Raw genomic sequence first — 26,514 nt, 5'->3', positions numbered from 1 at the left:
TGCAAATGGAAGTGTTAAATCGACCCATTTTGCATATATTCTGTTCCTAGAATGAATTGTGGGACAAATTTAATGACGTTAATCCTTGTCATATGCATTTGTGCTCCCTGTAATTGAATTTGTGTCATATTTAACACGTTTATGTCGGTCTATGATTAACTCATTAACTGCCATTGACTGTTATAGACGTCAAATATTTATTTTAACTATTTATATCAGTTAAACTTTTTTTTTTTTTTTACACTTTTGTTAAGAGTATGAAAACCTAGAATTTTTTTATTGTACATTTAGAACAGATATAAAAATTTTGATTAATCGCGAGTTAACTTGTGAAGTAATACAATAAAAAAATTTGATCGCCTGACTGCAAATTTTTTAATAATCTTTTCTTTCTTTTTTTTAAATCTTTGCGAACGTAGTAATTGGTTACTTTGTGAAGTGTTGAAGTGTGCCTTCGAATTTAGGTCCTTGTATTCTATTAGTTCACCACTAGATGGCACTAAATTCAACGCACTGGCCCTTTAAGTAATTACCTTTATTAATAATTTAACTACTAAATTTATCCCCTTTCATCTTATGAATGTGTGTGATGTGTATTTTGTTGTTTTGCAACCCATCAAAGTACCAATTACTACTTTCCTATCAGCCATTTTATTTTTTGTTTGACTTAGTGACTCAAAAAACATTAAACCTGTTCAATTTTTTTTTCCTTGTCACATTGTCATGTGTAGAATGTCTTGTATTAAAAAAAAAAAAAGATCTTAAAAATCAGTATGTTCATACCCCAATATTTGCATTGCCTTTTCACACTGCACTTAGCAATGAGCCATTGACGCAACGACTGTGGCGTAATCTTCTGCGATGCGTTTCTTTCATTTGTGTTTGGACTGGAGTAAATGGCGAGGGGCCCGCCATTGTTCCTTTCCCAATTGAAGAGACGCATGGATGGACCCCAGCCTGGCGCCACCTCGCCATTCACACGGCAACGCTTCCTATATCCTCAAGTCTCTTTGATTGTGATTGCTCTCGGCAGCACAATGCGGCCGCTCCTCTCGCCACAGGTTGTTGGCCTCCGTGCCATTATTGGCTGATTGCCCTCGGTCTCCCCGTACCTTGATCTCAAACCGAAACTCCCAATTTGTGATGTCCTTCAGGTAAGTGTCTTCTTTTTCTGTTCTTGTCAGTAATCTGCCATGGCAAGCTTTTCAGATTTTTTCTTTGCAGCTCATTTGCAGAATAAAACGGAATCATACTCTCTTTTTACCGGAGGCCGCCATCTTGAAATCATGTGAAGGCTCGATTTGTTTAACTAACTCTCCAGTATGGATCCACAGTGTGGTGTCATCCGTTTAAGTACGTGATATTTTATTTTCAAAGGCTTAACCGGAAGTGCAAAGGTGGCCGTGCACTAACTTGTTTGTTTTGTTGAGAGACGCAGAAAACTAATAAATGCGATCCAGTTGCCCAACGACGTGTAGCTTGAATTCTTACGCCCAACAACACAACACGACACGCAGCTACTTTGTGGCCATCAATTAGTATTTTGTGGCCGCAAAATGAGCCATTTTGTGCTCACATTTTGGACTCAAAATCATGTCTGGAGTTCCATCCTTTTCCACTAGTCTGTAGCTTCTTCCAACCACAAGATAAAAAGCTTTTGATCAAGTTGCTGAAGATGCTCACCCGTATGAACACGTCAGGTGCGAGGATTAAGCCTTTTATTCACGTGAACAGGTTGCGTGAAGCGATGCCTTTACAAGGCAAACGAGGTGGGAAGAACAAAAGCTGAAGGTGGCGGAGCGAGAACGGACGAGAAGGTCGGCCCGGATAATTGAACACGTAATTTGCTATTCACACACTTGACACGCACATGGACCGCTCGGATCACATATAGGAAGAAGAAGAAGAAGAAAAACACCTCGCGGGGGTGTCTGATTATTTTCCCGGGAACAAATTAATTGTGAGGAAGGGATCAAAGACGAGTGCTTTTCATTGTGTCACTCCTGGAACAACATGTAACTGATAATGGATTTTCAACCCCCCCTTGTGTATGTAAAAGAAAGCCCTTGAGGAGGAAGTCATTTGTTGGGATTTGAAGAAAATATGTTCACTTGCAGAAATCAAACAATTTCAAAGAAATAAAATGTTTTGTGGAATATGAATTAAGCAGCAAAATAATAATAATAATGTAAAGTGAGGGTTCGTTGGTGGTTAATGGAACACTCTTTACAAAATGAGAAAGCAGGATGGAGACGTATTTCTTCAGGAACAACGCTATTTACTAGACACGCGAAGCGACACTTCCTGACAACCCATCAGCTGACCAACACTAACCAATCAGGAGCTAGCAAACTTAAGGTAAATGCAAGTGAATTAGAACAGCAGATTCGACAGTCAATTTAGCTACTTGTATAAAAAAACAAAATATATAAATGTGTAAATAATAATTCTGGAAACATAAATGTAAATATATATGTTAAAAAATGAACTATTCCAAGTAATGACTTAATTGAAGTGTATGTATTGTGTATTGATTTTTGCTCGACTTCAACTTCAAGTTTAAGCCTTGACACTTAAGTATCGAACCAGCACCGTGGACCACGAGGCAGACACGCTCACCACTATCACGCCGCAATACATTTGGCGCTTAATCCTACTAAATAAACATGACCAAATCCTCCTTTACGCTTTTTTTTTTTTTTGGCGCAGGTATCACGCAGACCAAAACTCCATCCCAAATTTCCACTTTATTTGCCGCTTATCTGATATTCTGTTGACAAGTCTTGAGATTGGCGAGTGGTGCGAAGGCGTTGGAGGAGAAGCGGGCGGAGGAGGAGGCCGTCAAGGTGAGCGTCGGTTATCAGTGTGTTCACGCAGCTCTCGGTGGAGTCAGACGGTGTGAAATTGCTGGAAAGTCAACGTGGAACTCGGACCCAGGGAGTGCGACGTTGTCTCAATCGGACTGTGTCCATGCGCCTCATCTGCCGCGGGTTCGGTCGGCACATCCCGACTCTCAACGATCTCTCGTGTTGTTTATTTGCAGTGTTGCCTCAACAATGATATGGAGCAGGTAAATAAACAAATAAATGAATTTGCATTCCAATCAACAATGCGGGATTGCTTTTAGTTGTGTTGAATGCATTTTTTTTTTTACGTCAACAGCATCAACTTAACCGGATCAGCATCAGCTTGACCTCTTTCTCGCCTAGCAGACACCGTTTTATGTAATCCTATAAACATGCATATCCATAAAACACACACACATTAAAGTGTGTGAACGATGTGCCATTCAAGCACGTCTGTGACAAGTCTTGTGTGTTTTCACAGAAATACAGTGTGTGTGCGTGTGCGTGTGTGTGTGAGTGTGACAGGAAGCGCGCAGTGAACAGGAAACTGCAAGGCGCCATTCCTCAGGTCCCTGCACAAGAAGCAGCTGTAATTGGCTTACACACATTCCTGTCAGGATTAGCCCTTGTGCCATATTTGTTTATAAAAAAATATGTTCAAACATTGGCTTTGGGACCTGAATTACATCCCGGGCAAGTGTCAAAACAATTCAGTAAGCCACAATTCTTTTTTTTTTCAGGACTTGTTGAATGCACATTATTTTATTTTATTTTGTCACACACAAAAGGACTCATGGCTGAAACTGAACAGGAAGTCGGCCATTTTGGTTTGAAGCAAACATTTCAGGACTTGTACTTCTATGAACTCCGAGCAAGCAAATTACCCAAATGAGCCCCAATTGAATTCAGGTATGAATGACAGATGGGCAAAGCTAAATTGCAAATATTTGTCTAAACTGTGTAATGCGGGTGAAGCGTGACGTCAATATTGAAAGAGCATTTGAAGGATTCTCCATGCAAGAAAACGGTGCTGCAAGGACACTGTTGTCATTGTTTTGTCATTTTGGCTTCAGTTACTGTGTAATTTGTTCCCATATTGTATTTACATGTTAGTTTGAATATTGAGGATACAATGCATTCTTATGCTAGGCTGTAGGCAACCTACACCAAGAGTAAAGTCATCATTTTCTTCATATTTGTATAAAAAACGCACTAGGCCATATACATACATATAATATCAAAATGAGGTTCTGATTTTTTGGGGTACAGTAAATAATTGTGTTCTCGTGTTCTGTCTGGATGTTATTCCACTATTGACCACTAGAGGGCGGATATTTGATTTATTCAGAGAATAAATTCGAAAGAACGAAACCGGAAGTAAAAAAAAAAAACTTTATTATACATTTCTATGAACATACACTCGTAGAAGATGCAACGTCTGTGGCAACAATATAAAAACAAAAATAATCAAAAACACTAAATACTGTATAACATTGGCACTTATTTCCCTTGCATATTTGTTCCTTTCCCACTTTTCCAAGCATACAAAACAGGAAGTATTTTGACCGGCCTGTCTACAATTTTGAACAACGACTGTTGGTTCATTTTATAATATACTCCTTTAAGAGTTTTTGTATTATTTTAAGTGTGTTTAAAGACCTTTGAATCAATTAATTGCTGTAAACTCTTATCAAATCAGATTAATTAAATGGGACTTGGAAATATAAATTCCTAATGCTATGTCCAGTGCGTAATGGGTCGGTCTATTTCCTGGCACTAAAATGACACCACTTCATCTTTTGCCTCCTCAAAGGACGTTTTGTTGGGACGCCTCTTGAAAAATGTTCTCAATGAAGCACCACCGAGGGGACTATTTATCGTGCGGAGGAGTCACCTGCCGGCGCGTCACCGCCTCTCTGCCCAATCCTGGCGCGCTTCCTCTGCGTGCGTGCGCCATTTTTGGACGTCCCTCCTGCCTCTCCTGACGCGCGCGCGCGCGCACTCCTCCTCCTCCTCCTCCTCCTCCTCCTCCTCGCTGCCTGCCTCCAAACGCGCACCCGACACATTCGGCAGAAGGTGTCCGTCCAGCCTCCTCTTCATCCTCTTCGGGACGGCGCCAGTGGACTCCCCGCCGAACCCGACTTGACTCGTTTTGGATTGTCGCTCCTGGCCCGTTTTGTGCGCATCAGCCGATGTTTGAAAGGTAAGTGGATGGAAATGGGGAAAGTTACCTGCTATGCAAGTTGCTGATTTGGTTTGTGGTGTGTATAAAAGTTTGTCAAACTAGTGACGTCATCTCTTACGCGGAAGGCTATTTCATTATTGTTTGTGTTAAGGGGGAAGGCTGGCGGCATCCCGACATTGTTGCATAGATTTGCTGTCTTGTTTATCTGTGATGCCCTTACATAGCCACACGCTCTGTTGCTGGAACGAACCCCCCCCCCCCCCCCATCCTTAACCCTGGGTTATTGGTTACACCTTGTAGTGTATGTAAAGATGATGATGATGATGAAGAGCAGGCAATGGCATCCGTGCGTGTGCCACGGTGCAAATATTTCCCCTTGAGCTCGGTGGCTGCAGTCGTTCGTCAGTTGGGAGTTTGACATCCACTGATGGCTTCGTTTTTGTTTTTTTTATCAACACTTTGTTATATATACACAGCGTATATGTATTTAAACAAAAAATTATCAGTTGCTTTGGTTTATAGTATACCTTTTATTCCACCAACTGTCAATACAAGTCCCAAATTCTAAACAGATATAGTCTCAGTGGTTCACAAATATTTTGCAGCAAAAAGTAGTACCACCTAAAAATATATTTAATAATATTGAACATTATTAAGCACGCTGAGCTTACATTTAAGAAAATTATAAACTACTTAAAAATATATATATATTTAAATGTATTGTACTTAAGTTTAATACAAATTTTACCGAAATGTTTTAAAACAAGCCATTAAAAAAAAATATATATATATATATATATATATATATATATATATATATATATATATATATATATATATTTGACAAAATGCAACAGAGTTGCACATAACAAATGTACGCAGTCAGTTGGATTCGAAAACTTGACGCTGCTTAAACATAACGCACAGTTTGAACATGCAATTTTGTGATTCTTTGCTAGAGGGAACTGCTGTTACTTTGAAAATCAAGCATTTTTTTGTTGTTGCAGAAAATACAATTTTTTTTTTTAAAAAATCCCCAGAACTCTCCAGTATAAAAATATAGGGAATGAGGTACAATATATATATATATATATATATATATATTAGGTGAAGGGAACTTTGTGTGTGCGTGTTGGAGGTGGTTTGGGAATGTGTTTATTTGGACTTTCTCGCTGCAGAAGGACGAGACGGTGTTCCCAACTTGATGGATGGTTCGTGTGGTGCGCTTTCCTTCACCTCTGTATCAATCTTCATTATCAACTCCTACAATGCAGCCTGGTGGTGGGTAGGGGGGGGGAGGGGGGGTAGGGCGAGCAGGCACATTACTGTACACACATTACATGAGTTTTGTCTGTCACTGTACATCGTTGGTACGGATGGATAGAAAGATGCATTGTTTGTAGCAAATCAAATACGGTAACGATGCTACGGAGCACTGGCTCCTCCCCTTTGCCGCCACATGTAAATGTCATATGTGAGCTTTTCATATGTAATTATGGTTGCAACAGGCTAAGGACCTGCTAACATTGCCTGTTTAATGAGCAATCACTCAACATTTTAACGGCGCACACAAGCCGCTTTATTGGTTTAAGAAATGTGTTTGGAGGAGCAAACGGTAGAGGGCATTTTTTTTCCTCATGGTTTCAAACCGTTCTTTGTGTTTTAAGAAAATGCAATATGCTTTTGTCAAAATACCAAAAAGGATCAAGACTTGCCGTATATTTTATGCACCATCTTGTTGAAATTAGCATCTGTCATTCATCCCTGACATTCATCCCTTTATACACTGCTGGTGTGGAGACAGCTCAATTATTTTCAATCTTGAAGGCAGCACTTCATACACTGTGTGTATGTGGCGTATGGCAACCCCACCCCCGACACTATTATGATGACAACTTCACCGTGGACATTTGACTTTAAAAATAGTCTATTTGGTCCCACTCTAAGCAGGGTAAAATATTCAGAGTCAATTTTACTCACTTTTTTCAAACACTTGTTAACAAAATTCGGAAAAAATGTTGGACTAATAAAAAATTTTAAAAAATTCATTTTTGACGTCTATAGCCGTCAATGGCAGTGAATGAGTTAATCACTGTATATTCAAATGAGGAGGAGCAGAGGTGGCAAATCCAGGTCCAGAAAGTAAAAACCCTGCCGCAGTTTGGCTTTAGCCCCTGATGCTAGCTAGGTAAACAAGCACCATGGGAGCTAGCTAGCGAGCTAGCTAGTTAGCAGCTGAGGCTAAAGCCAAACTGTGGCAGGGTTTTTACTTTCAGGACCTGGATTTGCCACCTCTGAGGAGGAGATATATAAATGGTGTGATCATGACATGTAGTTGTTGTTAGGCTACTAACCTGACACTTGCAAATTGTCGCTAAAACAGAAGCTAATTACAGCTGATTTATTTTTTATTTTTTTGTAAGTTAACAGTTTTTGGCTGTGATATTACGAGCACGCGACGTTGCTTCTTCGTCTGCCGGTTTGAGAGGTGTGCTGTCCCGGTTGCTGTTTTCAGCTCCTGTGCGACCCAAACAACGACATCAAGAATTACAACCCCCCCACCAAGGCCACGCGGGCACCGCCAGGCACCACTCGAGCACTTTTCTCGTCTAGAATGGTGGGAGCCACTGATTGCTATTTTACAGGAGTCAGCTGGTCAAACAGACGGGCTGACATCCCCCATTGGGTTTCATTAGAGCTGCTCTTGATGTTAAAGCCCGCCTAATCCACTTTCACAGCCCGGCAGACCGCAATGGGGCGAGCCGCGGCGGCTATCTTTAGGCGGCTCAAAAGCGCCGGCCTTTGGCTTCCGTAATTAAAACAATCGCATGAAACCACTGAAGCCGTCCTTTAAAAGTCTTCGGCGAACGAGCCGGCTCGACGTCGGCCGTCTGAGCCGCGCTAATGACGACGGTTAGCCGGGATCGAGTCGTGTCGCTCATTCCTCTTTGCTTTCCTGGAGCAGGAATGCGGAAACTTTTTACTCTATAGTGAAGAAGCCGTGTCAAGAAAAGCAGCACAAAAAAAAAGAAAGGGGTTGTAATTGCCTACAAATGCCACACGATAATCGCAAAGCAGTACTTATGTCTAATTGAAACTCCTCAACTCACTTCAACATACTTCCTTCAAACCAGGATGCCACCAGATGGCGCCAAAGTCCTTTTTTTTCCTATTAGGCAAGGCACGTGACTTATGGAAGCGCTTCCTTTAACTTCAGCAAAGTTCATTGGCTCAGATGGGTTGCATTTTCCCTCGCGGAAGCAGCACTTCATCACCAAATTTATCACTGATGTTGTAAACAAGTATATTTTTCCTTTGTAGTACTTTTCTCGCAAAGTGCTTCAGAGTTATACCGTCATAATTACAGAAACAAAACATTTGACATCTAACAGCTAATACAAAAAAAAATAATCTAATCACTTGCGGATTCCGGGTTCCAGGATCTGCTATTCTATGTTTTTTCTTTTTCTTCTTTTTGGGTACAGTTCATAACCATTTTGTTCTGCCTCTCATTCATTTTGAGTGTAATTCCACTGTTAACCACTAGATGGTGGCACACTAGTTTGACAGTGTCAATCCTGCTTTTTATGCCTACAGAAAGCAATGGATGGACGGATGTTTGGGCGGATTGTTGATGTATATTGTGAGATGAAAAGTTGGTTTGGAAAACATTTGATTTGTTTACTGGAAGCAATCAGAACATCGTACGCAGTGTATCCAATATCAATCAAATATTATCTAATGCTCGTCCATGCATCCTAACAAAACTCAATGCAGCTCCGCTTACCTTTTGGTTTAGACATGATAGGCTTTGTAATCTGACCTTGGCGTGGAAATGCATCCGAAGAACTTGGTGTGGGTGTGGTATTATTCAAATGAGCTGACTATTGATGTCGGGCTCATTTGCATAACCACACTCCCACATGCTGTCACCGTTTGGCAAAATTCGAAATGTCTCGCTCACAGACACATTTTCAGAAACAGGGAGCTAACGAAAGATGTATTTAATTGCTTAATTTGCCACTTGCTGGGCGGGCAGCCACTCCAGAGACACAACAATAAATTGTGCACGTGTGCCTAATAAAATGTCCTGTGAGTATATTTTCCCGTGGTGATTAATTTCAATACAGAACAGATGGTGTTCTCTCATAATCTTGTTAATATCTAATACAAATATGCGATTGTTGACGTTGTAATTGCTAACTGTCGTTACATGGTACGTTAGCAAAGAAAGGTTTTTTTTTTTTGTTTTTTTTTAAAATTGCAAATCAATCATGCGTGCCACACTGACGCCGACTCTCTCTGACCTTTATGGAGCTGTCGCGCGCACGGCGGCAATAAGGCGCTCACTTTCGGGCCGTTAGCGATGCCACTCCGTGTTTGTCTTGAGATATTGTGTATGTTCAGCACACAGCAGTGCACGCACCACCACAGATAATACAAGCGTGTGTGTGTGTGGGGGGGGGGGGGGGGGGGGCGTTGTGGTGCAAAGATCAGGTCAAGGTGAAGGACAAAGGGAGGGTGATTTATGAACTTTTATCAACTTACATAAGGTCATAGGATAATCTTTTTAGAGCAATGGTTGTCAACTGTTGTCACATGGGGTCGCGAACTTTGAAAGATAGATGTGGATCATATTTTAAGTACACAATCTTAGCTTAGCTTAGCTTTATTTATTTCAAATGAACATGGTACGCGTTTCTTCTGTATCAAATATTTTACATTATGTTTTAAAATGAACTCGTTCCAACTCCCAGCCATTTTCACCGAAGCAACCCCCGTCGCTCCCGGCAGGTTTTACTGGATTTTTAACAGACGGGTCTGCACACTTATGTGGTAAATGATTTTGGACATAACATTTTGGCGACAAAGCCGGTAGAAATATTTGAAGTCTGCAGTGATTGAAATAGCTGAAGCTAGCTAGGCTAACCGCTACGCCGTCGTATCTTAACTGTTCCTACCGTCCTCCTCAAAGTTGCTTATTGCCAGTAAAAACGATACAGGCAACGGCAAAGGCAACATTTCAACTAGTTTTAAGTCGATGTTTCATAAGAAGAAATATGAAAATATATTATATATATATATATATAAAAGTTCCTTAGTGCTACTTTAACTCATTCACTGCCATTGACGGCTATTGACGTCAAAAATTCATTTGAACTGTTTTTATTAGTTTCAATTTTTTTCCCCACTTTTGTTAACATGAGTATGAAAACCTAGAATTTTTTTTTTATTGTACATTTAGAACAGATGTAAAATTTATGATTAATCGTGAGTTGACTATTGAAGTCATGCAATTAATCATTTAAAAAATTTAATCGTCTGACACCCCTAATTTTTTAATAATATTTTCTTTTCTTTTTTTAAATTAGCGGCATCAGGCGATTAAATTTGTTAAATTGTAATTAATCACATGACTTCACTAGTTAATCACAAATTTTATATCTGTTCTAAATGTACAATAAAACCATTCTAGGTTTTCATACTCTTGTTAACAAGAGTGGGGAAAAAAAAGGTGAAGCTAATAGAAATGAATTTTTGACGTCTATAACCGTCAATGGCAGGGAATGGGTTAAAAATGGACCTCATGGTGTTAGGTGTTAAATCGCCATCTAGTGCCTGACAGTCTGTCGAATCCAATTTTCTGTGGACAGATTTTGAAACCCAGGAGTGAAAACCTTCCACAACTTTTTTTATTTTTTATTTTTTTTTTACATGCAGAGATGTTCAATTGACGGACTGATTTGATATTTCAGCAACTTTTCTATCTGTTTACCCGGCTTCAAAGTGTTTCTGTTGACATGGCGTGACACAGCGACATTTGCAAAAAAACAACAACAACAACAAGCAAAAAGAAAAAAGAAAAACGCAAGCGCGCACGCTATTTGATAGGCGGAGAAGTTGCGAGCGAGAAAGCCTGCCGGGCCGCCACTCACTCACTCCGCAATTTCCATACGAACGCTCGGCGAGCCGCGCGCATGACCAAGCTTCAAACACTTTTTTTTTCTTCTTTTAGCGCCGCTTTCTTCTCTCCTGTCATCTTTTCCTTCCCTCGCTCTGGAAATTCGGATTCATGTGGAATATGTGACTGCTCTCTTGTGCGTGCTCTGTCCGCACACGATAAATCAATCAGTAACACTTATCCCATTTGCATGCAGCATAACAGGTAAATGCTGCTTCACCATGTTTTCTTTGAAATCTGGGCTCCACTTAATTGACAATGTGCAGACTTCAGAGCCCTCCTGGCTTTATAGTCAGTTAGCATTTCCTTAACTCATTCACTGGCAGCTACTTTCACTGAAGCAACCCCCTTCACTCCCGGTTTTACTGGTTTTTGACAGATTTTGCAAAACCCACAGAATATTGTGTTCTATTGCTATAAAAACATGGAAGCTACCAAAAGAAAGATTAGAGTCTCTTCTTTCAGGAAAAAAGGTATATTTGCATCTGTTTCTGTTTTGCAGCAATTAGCATTAGAATATAGCTAAGTTTCATCATTATTATTATTTAATTTATTATCATATTTACCATTTATATTTATTTTACAAACCTGTTGAAAGCACTGTCAAAAAGAGCTTTTTTTTTTTTGCAACATGGCCCCGGCTGATCTCTTATACTCTGCTGCCACCTGCTGGCCGTTTGTTGTTGTTGTAATAATTACCATTGCTTTAAGCGACCTCTTCAGGTCAGCTCTAGCATAAAAACATAAAAAAATTATAAAAAATTTTTTGGGGACCATGGCAATATTTCAAGTGTTTTTATACGTTTTTGAGAGCAAACCGTGCAGTGTTTGTTGGACTAGTAGCAGAATTGTAAAATCAAATTCTACAGCTGTTTTAGAGTCGGAATAAATGAAAGTCTCTCAAAAACCGAGCTGCAGCTGCGTGATGCTCTTTTGAAAGAGTCAAGTCGGAATATATATTAGAATATTATCTTTGCATGCTAATTTACTACTCATTTGAATAATTCTGCATTATTATGAGTTATTTTTAGGCCTGGAATCTGCAGGATTTTTATTTTTTTTCAAACAACCACCATGAACGTGAGCGTAGCAACTCTTGCTACTGTCAACCGTGCTCCCTCATTTAAACCCTTTTTTTTTTTTTTTGTCCTTCCTTTGTTGGGGGATCACATTCCGTTCATCATCATAATTGGTAGAAAGTCTCATAACGCAGCAATAAAACAATAAAGCAGCAGCAGAGCACAATATGAGAATTTGGCCCTAATGAAGTCACGCGGAAACTTAATAAATCACAATTTACAAGCGTTCTAAACAAGCCACATGATAAAAGAGCCGCGGGTCGCTCATCAGGCCGCGACATTTTTCAATCGGAAGCAATTCCATTTGTCAGCTTTTACTCCACTTGTGTCAAACGCTCTCGCGAAACGCGGCTTTGATCTGCCTTTCCACGTCCTCCAAACTCAAGGCGCCGCGGCGGCCCTCAATGCGGCTCTCGTCTCCTGTTATTTCCACAATAAGAATATTTTATCATGAGCACGACACCAGCCTGGGAGTGTGTGTGTGTGTGTGTGAAGCCTTTTACAGAGAAGCAATCTGCCTCCAGTCATGGAGCATACCGTCCCGCACGCACACACGTAGCGGCTTCTATTAATGCGAACCGCCACAGACGGACTGCAGGTTACGCTGCATAATGACGTCTGTCTTGAGGGAGGGGGGAAGGGGGGGGGGCGATGTGTTCAACTTCATGAGTGTCGAGTCATCATACGTCGAAACATGACAAGGCTTCTCGCGGTCCTCACACGATCTCATTTAAAGCTCCGGGCGTTATTCACTATGCACCGAAGCAGAAGCCCTTTTTGCTGTGCGTTCCGGAAACGGAGCTTAATGTGTTTTATTGTGTGATGCGCGAGCGGCAAAGGTAGGAACGAGAACGGCAATCTTGCAGAAACAGCCGCTCATCGACCTTTGCTGAATTGCGGAAAGATGCTCCGATTTGGCCACATTTATGGTAAGTTTGGGACCTGCTTTCCCGAAAGCGGCAGTAGGGACACTGTACAGTACGCTAGAGCGGTCGATGTTAATCGATTATCAAATTAATTGACAAACTATTGTAATAATCGAGTAATCGTTTGGAACCATTTTTTTTTATTGATTTAAAATTGATATTTCAGCATATCAACAGTAATTGGCAGAAATCCGAAATCAAAATAAGACATTTGCAAACATCTGTTTTTACTTTGGAAAACAATAACCGAACCTGTAAGATTTTTTTTTATTATCACTATATGAATACAAAGTACAAAATAAACACTAATCACTGGTTAATGAAAAGTAATTAAGGGATTTTAATGCGAAATTCAAATGAATCCGATCAATCGGATTCTAAAAATATTCAGTAGTGACAGCACTGGTTTCTTGAAGCAATCCAATTTCAAACAGATCTATTTTTGGTCCATTTTGGAGATCCTAACATTTTTCAAATCGTGTCCAAATTGTCTGAATGCTATTACATCATTTGTAGCACTCGGTAAAGCGACGTATGTTTAACAAATAATCTGAGACTGGCCATCGCTGAGACGCCTTTAACGGTGCCAGTGCACTTTCCTTTACGGTGGATTTGAAATGTTGACATTTTGTGCCGTGTGGCGAGCGAAGGGAAGTCGTTTCCACGTCGCGCGGCCGCCAGCTGTGCGCGTGATAAGATTTCGGGCCGAGCTGCCGTGCCACGCAGCTGCTGCACTGCAGGCCACAGCAAAGACGATGAAATTCCGCACCTGTGCTCCTTTTTGGGCAGGGCGCCATTACAGATCGGATGACTAACTCAGAGCGCCACCTGAATTGGTTGAATGAATTTTTAGCAGAAAACATAATCCAAGTATGACTTGATGAGTCCCGTCGAAAAAGAAAAGATTTTCAGTCCTGACGGACAGTTTTAGCTAGGGTTGAAACCTCCACTTTTTAAAACCAGCTGGTGATCGGCCTGTGCCTAATTCCAGATCGAGCTGCGCCGTATGAGATTTTTGCTGCAATTTTTCATAGTTTTACTGAAGCCCCCTGCTTGCATAGTTTTCCCAAAAACTGAAGTTTGCTGTAAAAGGGAAAAAAAAATTCAAAATTGTTTAATTAAAAAAACAATAATATTCAGCCAAACCATAGAATTTCATGTAATGAACGTTAGCTTGTTTAGCGTTAATAATGCAAAACACCGGCTAACAGAAATTAGCATGGATGTTTTGGTCATTTTAGCTGCTAATGCTAACATGCGCTCACTGCTACCTGGAATGCTGCGTCACAACAAACTCTCATTTTGAAAGGAAAAAAAATACCTGCGCAATAGCCGTGTTTCACCGCACAACAAAATAACAGCTCTGGATTTTAAGTGTAGCCATCACACGTCAGCTGGTCTCGTTCCCTGACATTGATTGACGTAGCGGAGCAATAGTAGAACTTGTAGCCGTCACAATGAGAACAAGAGTGAATACCCTCAGGCTAGAACTGTGTCGAGGAAAATGAATGAGTGCAACATCGCCCGCAGGCCGAGGAAATGAAACTTGACATTTACATGAATGTGTGTCACGGCGGCCGAGGAGTTCTTTAGGAGAACTTCTCCAACTCCACAGTGGAGAATCCTTCACTGTGGAGGAAAGACCTTCTCTGTTGGAGTACGATTGCCGAATAAGTGCAGCAACATGAAAATGAGGAATTCAGGGTCTTCTATTTTACTCGCGACTTAGCTGGCTTCGAAATGGTCATTTCAAAATAAAATAAAGTAAAGTACAATGATGTCACCAGAGATGGCAAATCCAGGTCCAGAAAGTAAAAACCCTGCCGCAGTTTGGCTTTAGCCCCTCGTGCTAGCTATTTTAGCCAATTTTTATATATGTTCTAATACAATAAAAAAAATTCTAGGTTTTCAAACTCTTGTTAACAAAAGTGGGAAAAAATGTTAAACTAATAAAAATAAAATAAAAACATGAATTTTTGACGTTTATAGCTATCAATGGCAGTGAATGAGTTAATCACTGTATATTCAAATGAGGAGGAGCAGAGGTGGCAAATCCAGGTCCAGAAAGTAAAAACTCTGCCGCAGTTTGGTTTTAGCCCCTCGTGCTAGCTATTTTAGCAAATTTTTATATGTTTTAATACAATAAAAAAATTATAGGTTTTCAAACTCTTGTTAACAAAATTGGGAACAAAATTTAAACTAATAAAAAAAAAAAAATAGAATTTTTGACGTCTATAGCCGTCAATGGCATTGAATGAGTTAATCACTGTATATTCAAATGAGGAGGAGCAGAGGTGGCAAATCCAGGTCCAGAAAGTAAAAACCCTGCCGCAGTTTGGCTTTAGCCCCTCGTGCTAGCTATTTTAGCTAATTTTTATATATGTTTTAATACAATAAAAAAAATTCTAGGTTTTCAAACTCTTGTTAACAAAATTGGGAACAAAATTTAAACGAATAATAATTTTTAAAAAATGTTTTTTTGACGTCTATAGCCGTCAATGGCATTGAATGAGTTAATCACTGTATATTCAAACGAGGAGGAGCAGAGGTGGCAAATCCAGGTCCAGAAAGTAAAAACCCTGCCGCAGTTTGGCTTTAGCCCCTCGTGCTAGCTATTTTAGCTAATTTTTATAAATGTTTTAATACAATAAAAAAAATTCTAGGTTTTCAAACTCTTGTTAACAAAATTGGGAACAAAATTTAAACTAATAAAAAAAAAAAAAATGAATTTTTGACGTCTATAGCCGTCAATGGCATTGAATGAGTTAATCACTGTATATTCAAATGAGGAGGAGCAGAGGTGGCAAATCCAGGTCCAGAAAGTAAAAACTCTGCCACAGTTTGGCTTTAGCCCCTCGTGCTAGCTCGGTAAACAAGCACCATGGGAGCTAGCTAGCGAGCTAGCTAGTTAGCAGCTGAGGCTAAAGCCAAACTGTGGCAGGGTTTTTACTTTCTGGATCTGGATTTGCCACCTCTGGATCTCACTACCACTGGCATGAGCCATACAGAATGTTGCATGTACAACGCATATGTATGTTGAAGAAAGGAACTTAATTAAAGCCTGGGGTATCGATTTTTCTCACATCGGGGCGGGGGTGAAAATCAATGAGTTGAAAATAGCAATCTTGATGATGTCATCCTGCCCGCCATGGCGACGAGGCGCCATATTTCCCTCGCCGCTGTTTTTTTCGTCCTCCCCGTTGACGATGATTGAAACCTTCGCTGCTTCTTTAGGGATCACTTCTGATATTGCGTGTAAAAGCAAATAACATAAATCTGGTTTCAATCCAAGTGGAATGGACAAGCCGAACGTATTCTCTATTAGTGAAGTGCTCCGCAAGAGCAAACGGGCAGTTTTTTTTGGTGCTGTAGACAAAGACACAAACTCCAGCATGAAGTCTTGGCGTGCCTCCATACTGAAGTTTTTTTGGCAGGGTTGTGTTGGCATAAAAAAAAAAGAAAGAAAAAAAGTTGATGTTTATTGGCTCGCTCTGGGCTGCGTTCTCTCTGAAATGTTACCACAGCCCAAGCTGGACATATTTATTGCATATACAGGCAATACACTGGAGCTTTGTTCATCAATATTTCAGTCCGCCGAGTAATGTAAACATCAAAATACAACGGCAGCAGCTCGATTTATGAAGCAAAGATCTAAATAACAAACTCGTGGGATGCGCCACGAAAAGACGCTGCCGTCCTGCTGGCCCTTAACAGACCGGACTGCAGACCGAGTTGACACGTTGGCGCTTGTTCTCGTGGAAGTTTCAATCAGTGAATAGCGAAATTGATCCATTTTACATCCAATTTTTGAAGCCAATTTACCGAAAATGCACAAAACGGACACGCCTGTTTCCGTCTGTTTCTTTTGCGAATATTGGGGGGAGTTTTCGCCGCTGTAGGGGGCGCTATACGCCATAGAGATGTGATCCACCAGTAATTTAAAAAAAGAAGAAAAAGAGCAGGAAGTGCGATGACGTCGTGCGTGTGAGTTTGCTTTTGTCATTCTTGATCAACCGTTGCGAGTTTCTTTGTTTTTTTTTAATCTAAAATATTCACTTCCTTAATTAATTCCCAAAACATTTCTGTTTTGCCGTCTTCCCAAACATACTTGACTTTATCGTCCACGATTGCTTTGTGACTACAAACAAAAAATGTGCGGCATCTTGTCAGCGTCAATTCGCATTTCCCTTTTTTCAATACGCTTCAAAATCCACTTTCTCCAAACGTCAAATCTTTCTTGCGAATTTTGGGCCCATTTTCAAATTTCTAGCATTTCCATTCAGTTTCATTTTCGCATTTCTTAAAAATCGAACAAACACGGGTGGATGGAAACCTCCACTTCTGTCCACCTCGAGTTCAAATGTCTTCCAAGCGTAAAAACCTTTTAGCAAATTTTAGGCCCATTTTCGAATTTCTAGCATTTCCATTCAGTTTTTATTTTCGCATTTTTTTTTTTTAAATCGAACAAAAACGGGTGGAGGGAAACCCCCACTTCTGTCCACCTCGAGTTCAAATGTCTTCCAAGCGTAAAAACCTTTTAGCAAATTTTAGGCCCATTTTCGAATTTCTAGTATTTCCATTCAGTTTCATTTTCGCATTTTTTTTTAAAATCGAACAAAAACGGGTGGATGGAAACCTCCACTTCTGTCCACCTTGAGTTCAAATGTCTTCCAAGCGTAAAAACCTTTTAGCAAATTTTGGGCCCATTTTCGAATTTCTAGCATTTCCATTCAGTTTTTATTTTCGCATTTTTTTTTTTAAATCGAACAAAAACGGGTGGAGGGAAACCCCCATTTCTGTCCACCTGGAGTTTAAATGTCTCGGATGCCAACATATTCCCAGGCCAGGGACAAAATGGACTCCAAGGTTTGCCCCAAAGTCTCCTCATGGTTGGACACAAAATCTCCCCTGGAATCCATTCCTGAAATATTTGTCCGAGCGAATCTCGATCTGGAGCAGCTCCTCACCCTGTTTTCAAGGGGATGCATTTCAGATTTGTATCCACGTCCTTGCTGCCACATGACCAACATTGACCGACTGGTAAATTGAGAGCATTGCTGGCTCAGCTCTCGTTCCAGACGACGGTCCGGTACAGCGGAGCGCTTCACCGCCGACGCCGCACTCATCCGATCTTCCTTTCTTCACCTTCTTCCCACCGAAGAAAAGACTTGAGGAGCTTGCGATTTCCACATCAGCCAAAAATGAGATTCCACGAGAATGGACTCACACTTTGGCCTTGGCTGTGTTTAGAAATGGTGTCGGTACAGATAATGAACAGGGCAGCATGCTGGGACAATGTTCAACATGTCCGCCTCGCACACTGGAGAACCGGGTTCGAATCTCTGTTGGAACGTCTCCATGTCCATTTGCAAGTTCTCCTCGTGCTTTTTTTTGAAGATGATGAGCTTTCCCTAACTGATTTAAAAAAATCTAAATATACCTCCTAAATTAACTGCGCAAGAGATTTTTTTTCTTTTCTTCCCAAAGACAGATTTAGCTGCAGCATCCATCCTCAAAGTAAGAGAGTCTCGAATGAAAGAAACCCGGCAGGAACGATAGGATAAAAAAAGAGGAATATTTATAGGAAACTTTTATCATCTGCTTATTTGGTCATTTTTTTTCTGTTTTAAAGCAAGCAAAACATGCTGGATATCTGGGAGCCCCTTTGCTTTTTTTTTTAACTACTAAACGACTTGTCTAGATGAGTCCCTTAAGCGCTCAAACGGTTGAAAAGGAGATTGGATCGTACTGGGTTGGAGGTTTGGCTTAATCCCATCACATCACAGTTGTGCATTTAACCCCACTGGGAACGAGAGGAGCGACCATGCGACGTCGCGTTCCGTTCTGGCGTTGTTAGTCGTGCATTAGATATGAGCACATAAGGTGAGCTCACAAGTCAACACGCAGAATCCACTTCTCCGGAGAGTCAATGGAAGCAGGCGTTTTCCTTGTTTGCCTGCTGTCCCTTTTTAATAGCGGCCAATTTCAGACCATAGATCATAATCAGGATGTGGCAGAGGTTATTGACACTGTCCACAAGACAGTGTTTGGCTTTCTTTTTCATTCCCGCTCAGCTACTTATCCGGTTCTTCCTTCATTGGTGGGAATCGGGCGTGTGCATATGAGAATATGCATACCCGAATCTTTAGGACGTGTTAGAAGACTATCTTTGTCTTCTGCGTGTTCGTTGTTGTTCGGGTAGAGACAATGTTGATTTTCTGAATCCAGACTGGAGATCGGTGAACAGGTCCTTCGAAGGATTTATTTTACAGAATATTCCGGACACGAGCAAGTTTACAGACAAATGGCTGCAGTCCTCTCGCAAGTGGATGTGGAAGTGGACGAGGTCCTTTAGACATGATGACATGAGCAGAAATTGCGACAGCACTTACAAAGACACATCCACAGATAAAAATTCCACTGAGGAAATAAGTAAATTAAAACAGTTATGACTAAATCTATGCAGAAGACCCTCTTCAGAAGCAATGATGGAGGCAAAACCAAAAGTGGTGTTTTGAGGCAACGCAGCTAGTACCGCATCAGTCCGAGTAACTGGTTGAGCTCGTTTGGTAGCAACGACCTCAACCCAAATGTTTCCTGTAGTTGCTAACGATCAGGAGACATTTTTGGACCAGTCCTCCTCACAAAACCGTCCCAGTGCCGCAATATTCTTGGGCTGTCTGGTGTGACATTTTGGACGCATGTCTCATGAGCAGACCCGCAAAAAGTCTCAAGCCTGAAAAGAAAGAGGAAGACGGCCATTTTGGTTTGAAGAAGTTATTTTTGGGTTGTTTTTCAAAGTCAATTACTTGCTGAAACGTTTAGCACCACTCGCACCCGAACGCTGCGATTGGTTTCGCACTCTGTAGAGAGGTCTGAGGTTCCCACCCCGTGGCTGTGACGTGACCCAGATTTGTACACGACCTCAAACGTACCGTAGTCGGTCACCGAGCACAACAAACTCGAGTCAATTAGTGGAGCCCGGGTTTCAAAGCAAACATGGTGAAGCGGCATTTAGCTGTTATGCTGCAGAAGTGGCCAGCCCCAAATGCTTTTAAATCCACATTCATAATTAAGATTGTTTTCAAGGTCTTGTAATGTTTTTTTTTTTTAAATTAATTTCACTATATGGTCTTCTTTCTTATTTCTTTCCTTTGCTTTTAAATCGATCTTTTGATTGCAAATGCATTTAAATGTTGTCAATGTACGTTCTTAATAAGCTTCTTTTATTCTCTGTGCTTTCCAAATGGATTTGGTTTGTTGTGTTTGTTAGTGCTTTTAGATGTTGAGCTTTTGGTTGCCGTATAAATAAAGTTGCCTTGCCTAGTTGAGTAAAACTACAGTAAATATTTATGTTTAGAAAACTGTTGTGGGTCATAAATGATCCATGTAAAATCAAGCCTTCTTTCTTGCGCCGCTTAAAAGTGTGTTCTTGTATTTTCATCCTTTTAATTTTGATTGTACGAATCCGAAAGAAGAATTTTTGTGTGATGGTGAGCGAGTCTGATTGTTCAAATTGTAAATGGGGTTCAATTACGTCCCTGAGCTGCGCAGCAACCTTGGGAAAATAGGAACCGTTTAAAAAAAATAAAAAAAAGCGTTCTCAAGCAGGTCCCTTCTAAAATAAATGAACGTTTTGTCTCTTTGCCCGACATCCACAAACACCTTTGAAGGATGAATCCTGCTGGGAGCGCCAGTTTGCGCTAATCCAGTTATTCAATCAGAACAAACTGTATGGACGGATGTTTCGGACGCAGCTGTTTGTTTGGAGTCCCTTGACCTCGGACAGGAAATGCTCTCCCAAGCAGTGTCATACCTCAACATCACCTCAGCTAGAAGCCATTATTTCTGCTGGTGTCATTTTCCCGGCAAAATGACACCCGTCTCCATTTCGGGTTGAGCGTAAACATTCACCGTTGGGTTACATAACTTTGTTATCTTAGCGTCCTCATTTTAGCGGCGACAATTCAAATCCTAATATAATCATGCTTTGCGAAAAGCGCTGCTGGCTTGTCGGTTGTTACGTAATAAAGTAAGAGCAGCAGCTGCAATGATGTCACATTGTTGTGCGACCCGTGGGAGCCCGAACGCCCGTTTGATTTACGTCTCGTCTTACTTCGGCATTCTTTGGAGGTCTGCGTGTCTTACGTGCTCGCAGGCCTGGAATATTTGTGTCCGTTTCCCAACACGCCGGTGGGCTGTTGTTTCTTTATTTGGCTCCAACGCCAACGCTCGCTGCACTTGCCTTCTATTTTCTCTCTGATTGATGGAGCTCGACACGCACGCTCATTTGCCGTTGATTAGCTTTCAATCTCCTTCAGGGAAAAAAAACAAATCCCTCGCCGGGGTGGGGGGGTGCGCCTCGGTGTTCCCGCGCCCATTCGTCAGCGAGCGCCGGTGACATGACGCGGCCCACGCCGACGCCGGTCTCATCCAAACAGCCGGGTCCATTGATCTCTGCTCCCGCCTCATCCATCACAGTGACACGTGCAGATGAGGACCGGACTCGAGGCATGCGGCTCCATATTGCTCAGTTATAAAGATGTTTATTGGTATTTCCAAAAATGACACCAACTGACAAAGAACAACACTTTTTTTTTTCTTTCAGGAATCACATCCATGTTCATGTTTCTCGATTTGGATTGTTTTTGTGGGATGTAGCCTTAGCTATTAGAGCATGACTGATTAATAGGCTGGATGGATTTAATTGGCTCATATCAACTCTTTTTAAAATCAAAATGGCAAAAATCTGTAAAAAAAAAAATCTCAATTATTTTTAAATTTTTTTAACATTAATATTAGTACATATTAGTATTAGGGCCACATATATATATATATATATTTTTTTTTTTTTTTCAATTTTTTTTTTATTTTTTATTTTTTGAGGGTAAGGGCAATATTCTGAGAAAAAAAACACACAAATCTGCTACTTTATAAAGTGGCAAATTTGTGAGAAAAAACTTGTAAATTTGTGAGTTTATAAAGTGGCAAATTTGCGAGAAAAAACTCAGAAACTTACGAGAAATACACGTGCAATTTATTCAACTGTCCCAGGATGATGGTTAGTGATATATTTACGGTTGAAACCTTTTTTTTTTTTTGGGGGGGGGGGGGGGGTATTTGAAAAGCACATTTGTTTTCCCAAAAGACGCGTTTTCATCAAAACATTTCATTCATAATTTACATTGAAACTTCTGTCATTCAAAAGGTACTGTCATGCCTTATTCAGCCATCCACTTTTGTCCCGTGCGCATCAATCCAACTTTGAGTCTTGCGCTTCCTTGCTTGTTCATCCAACAAAGTGAAAGTGGAGTTGTTTCTTCTACGGAGGAAGTTTTGATGGCCATTAAAAACCCCAAGGAGATAAAAAATTTTTTCCGGTGCTCGTTGAGTTGGCATGACTCAAAAGACAATCCATGCAGACGATCGTAAAAAAAAAATATATATAAAAAAAAAATATATATATATATTTTTTTAAATTTAATTAAAATTTTTGTTCATGATATTTAAAAGACTTTTGAGGGGTCTTTTTAGGCTACTTACTGCTAGCCCAGAATTTTGAGTTCACTCGATCGACTGAGTCCAATTTTTTTTATTCGCATCTTTATTTAAGACTTCCAGTGTTGCCTTGCACAGAATAACGCTGACCTGAGTTGAACCGTATGTTGATCTTCCCGCAGCTGACGGCCATGTTGGTCTTCTTCAGTCAGTAAATTAATTGACACAGGATCAACAGAACGTCAATGAGTTGGCAAGTCGTGCACTCCATTTTGCCTCAATTGCTTCAAGGGGGCCTTTTCACATCATCAACTAATCAGTCCCGTGTTTTCATGGCGACGAAAGGCGGCGAAAGCAAAGGTTGCTGCGGCGGTGGAGGGGGTTTTGGGCATGATGTAACGTTTGCGAGCGTAAAAACATGATCCGCCCTAAAATAGAAGCCGGGGAAGCACGATTGCAATCTGTGACGCTCGGCTGAGTTTACAGCCCGCCGGTGATCTGTGGACACGGGAGATTAAGAGGTTTGCAGATGTGTGCCAATCTCACAAGAGCTTTTGTGTTCCCAAGATGTGCCGGAGCGGCGAGAAACGGTGCGAAAGCACGCCATCCGCTAAAAAAAAAAAAAAAAAACCCCGGCGGTGTGTTTCTTTAGTGGAATAGGCATGTTCTTCATGGGCTGCCATTCGGCACTTTTCTCTGCGTCAAATCATAACACGGGGCGGCACAGTGACCTCTGGGGGTTCCAATTCGGGTTCCCGCCTTCCTATGTAGCGTTAGCGTGCGCTTCCCGTGCCACGTTTCTGGCTTCTTTCCAAGTCTCAAACGCATGCATGCAAAGTTAATTGGAGATTCAAAAAATTTGCATCGGTGAAAGCCTGACTGTGCAAAAGGTATAGAAATAGAAAGGACGAATGAAAAAAAAATTCTCGGTATTATTGTTGATGAACATTTAACATTGAAAACGCATATCAATATGTCAAATCGAAGGTATCCGAAACCATAGCTGTTTTACGCAAGGTTAAAGAATCATTGAACAAGAATCCTTTGTTGTCGTTATATAAATATATAATTATGACCTATTGCATTGAAGTGTGGGGGGGGGGGGGGTTTGCTGGCAAAAACGACACCGAACTTATCGTTCTTTGACAGAAACGTGCAAATTTTTCGGATGTGGATACAGAGATCACACTAATCCAAAAAACTAAAAACTTTAAAATTGAAGGAATTTATGGAGTTTAACCACCTTAAAATAATCTATAAAGCCCATCATGACCCATCATTAAATTTTGTCAATTAACATGCAAATCCAAAAAAAAAGAAAAAGGGAAAGTGAGTACAAATGAAGGCAAAATAAAAATAACGACGTATTTCAATTCAAGGTGTCAGTTTGTGGAACAATCTGGATTTTAAAATTAAATCATCTCAGTGTATTTGTATTTTTTTTTTAATGTATAAAAGCACAATAACAGGAAAAATATATTTAGCACAAGGTTATGCTGTTGAATTATTTTATTTAATTGTCACATTTAAAGCACATCTTGTGTGCGCTTGGGTAAACAATAACCCAACTGTGGGTAAAAAATGGACCGATCCACTTTATGGGTCAATTTGACCCAACTTTGAGTCAAGAAAAAGGTGTCTTTTAGTGTAAAACAACTCGTAAATATTGGTCACATCCTTTACTTGGATCAAAATATTGGGTCATTTTGTCTCTCTAAAACAATCCCAAAAGTTGGGTCAAATTGACCCATAAAGTGGATCGCTCCATTTTTGATCCATAATTGGGTTACTTTTGACCCAACTCTTGATAAAAAAAATTTGTGTTGAAGTTTGACTTCTTCCCGTCCCTTCATTTCTTCTCTTTTTTTTTAAAGAATGAATTTTTTTTTGTTGAATTATTTATTTTGTTTAATTGTCACATTTAAAGCATCTTGTGTGCACTCAAACGCTTGGGTAAAAAATGGACCGATCCACTTTATGGGTCAATTTGAGTCAAGAAATGGGTCTTTTAGTGTAAAACAACTCGTAAATATTGGTCACATCCTTTACTTGGGTCAAAATATTGGGTCATTTTTGTCTCTCTAAAACAACCCCAAAAGTTGGGTCAAATTGACCCATAAAGTGGATCGCTCCATTTTTGATCCACAATTGGGTTACTTTTGACCCAACTCTTGATAATTTTTTTTGTGTTGAAGTTTTACTTCTTCCCGTCCCTTCATTTTTTAAATTATTTTTTAAAGAATGAATTTTTTTTTTTTTTTATTGAATTTTAGGAATTGAATGGATAGCCCAAAGTGTATCCCGCCTATCACCCAAAATCAGCTGGGATAGGCTCCAGCTCACCCGAGTCCGTAATTGGGGGCTTGTGCAAAAGAAAATGGATGGATGGGTGCATATGCCGCCTTCAAAAATCCAAAATGGAAGCGCGAGTCGAGCTGCAGGCCGTACTTCACATTCCTAATGGACGACGAGGGAGCTTCTGGCTGTCAGATGGACTTCTCATTTCCTGCAAACCTCAACATGACATTTTACAACCACATGGCGCTTTTTTTTTTTGTTGTTGTGCATTTTTAAGTCGTATGGGAGGAATATTGACCGGCATCAGCTGCGTAAAAATCCATTTCCCGACTGCGCGGCCACAATGGCCGCCATGAATCATTCATTCGCCGCCGTCACTCGCAGCTTCGCCGCAAAATGGAGACCCGCACGAGCGGAAGCTTTTCTCTGTTTTGCTCCGCAGCAAACAAATAAGAGAGGGCGGACGGGTTTCTAATCGGGACATGCTCGCCGGTGCGTGTTTTGCTGGTTTTACTGACTGAGCATTTGACATATTTTGGCTGCACATCCCTTAATTCACTCTTTTTTTTTATTTTTTTTATGCCATTACCCTCTTCCGTGCAAGCTTTTAGAAGATAATGCGGATAATAGTGCATAGCAGGCAGTGACAACAATGCAAAACAACAACGTGACATGTTGCTTTTGCATCACCCCCGTCGCCACGTTACAGCGCACTTCGTATGAGAAAGGTCAAACTTCAGGATGACGGCAAAACGGAAGCATTTTTCATGCTAAGTTGGGAAGAGAAAGGGCACGTCTGGCTGCACAGACATTTAAACCACAACTTGTATTGATTTTTTTTTTTTTTTACCTTATTTATTGCCACGTTGCCTCCTCTCCAACATGTTTACATCAACTAGAAGTCGCTTCTCACTAGAGTAGAGCAAAAAAAAAAGCACTGTTAGGAGTACAGTTTGAACAGAACACTGCAAAAAAAAGTATATTTTCCCATGGAATGTTACGCTCATATAGCAGTAAACAAAGTTTGTTTTAGTTCTGTCACTATTGAATATTTTCGATTAATCGATTGATTATTCAATCGATTAATCGACTCATCGGATTCATTTGAATTTTGCATTAATGTATATTAAAAGAGCATTTTTCCCCCTGATTACTGTTTATTAGCCAGTGATTGTTGTTTATTTTGTACTTCATATTCGTATAGGGATTAAAAAAAAAAAGGGGGGGATTGATGTCATACTATGTTAAAGGCTCGGTCGCTATTTTCCAAAATAAAGACAGATGTTTGCAAATTTCATATTTTAAACACATAAGATAATCATGAAAGACTACAGAAATCAGTCAACAATTACTGTTGATGTGCTGAAATCAGAGGTTTTGGACAATTTCATATTCAAAATGGCTGCTTACTCTCCTATTGAAATAGTTGTTGATTCATTTGATCATCAATTACTTGTCGATATAGTTTGTTTAAAGCGGATATAATATGATACGGAGCCCCTAAAGTGACCAGGGAGGGAAAAAATAACGATGGTTCTCATGAGGATGAGAAAGTTTCTCATCCTAGCAAGAAACTTTCTTGTTCCAGCGGGAAGTCCAGTTTTTGAACTGCTCGTACACACAGAGACATTTGCAGAAACAGGATGAAAAGAAAAGATTTGCTTGGTTGTTTCATTTCACTCTTAATGGCCGCTCAGCCACTCCCGAGACCCAACTATTT

The 26,514-nt window shown here is 40.4% G+C and overlaps 1 protein-coding gene across 5 annotated transcripts in view; it reads left to right on the top strand.

The window, feature by feature from the left end:
• Positions 1-1,506: 1,506 nt before the first annotated feature.
• Positions 1,507-26,514, top strand: part of chrm3a (cholinergic receptor, muscarinic 3a) — an 85,697-nt gene continuing 60,689 nt past the window's right edge. For 2 of the 5 annotated variants that reach the window (XM_077582828.1, XM_077582832.1), the window contains exons 1-4: positions 1,507-1,839; positions 2,710-3,070; positions 3,163-3,755; positions 4,660-5,049. In XM_077582828.1, the coding sequence (XP_077438954.1) occupies positions 5,039-5,049 (11 nt within the window). In that variant the 5' untranslated portion in view covers positions 1,507-1,839; positions 2,710-3,070; positions 3,163-3,755; positions 4,660-5,038. The remainder of the gene's footprint in view (positions 1,840-2,709; positions 3,071-3,162; positions 3,756-4,659; positions 5,050-26,514) is intronic. The other 3 variants (XM_077582829.1, XM_077582831.1, XM_077582830.1) reach the window with 3 other exon arrangements.

Source organism: Vanacampus margaritifer, chromosome 12 (genome assembly GCF_051991255.1).
Source record: "Vanacampus margaritifer isolate UIUO_Vmar chromosome 12, RoL_Vmar_1.0, whole genome shotgun sequence".
NCBI classification, from domain to species: Eukaryota; Metazoa; Chordata; class Actinopteri; order Syngnathiformes; family Syngnathidae; genus Vanacampus; species Vanacampus margaritifer.
This window is presented reverse-complemented; position numbering and strand designations above follow the sequence as displayed.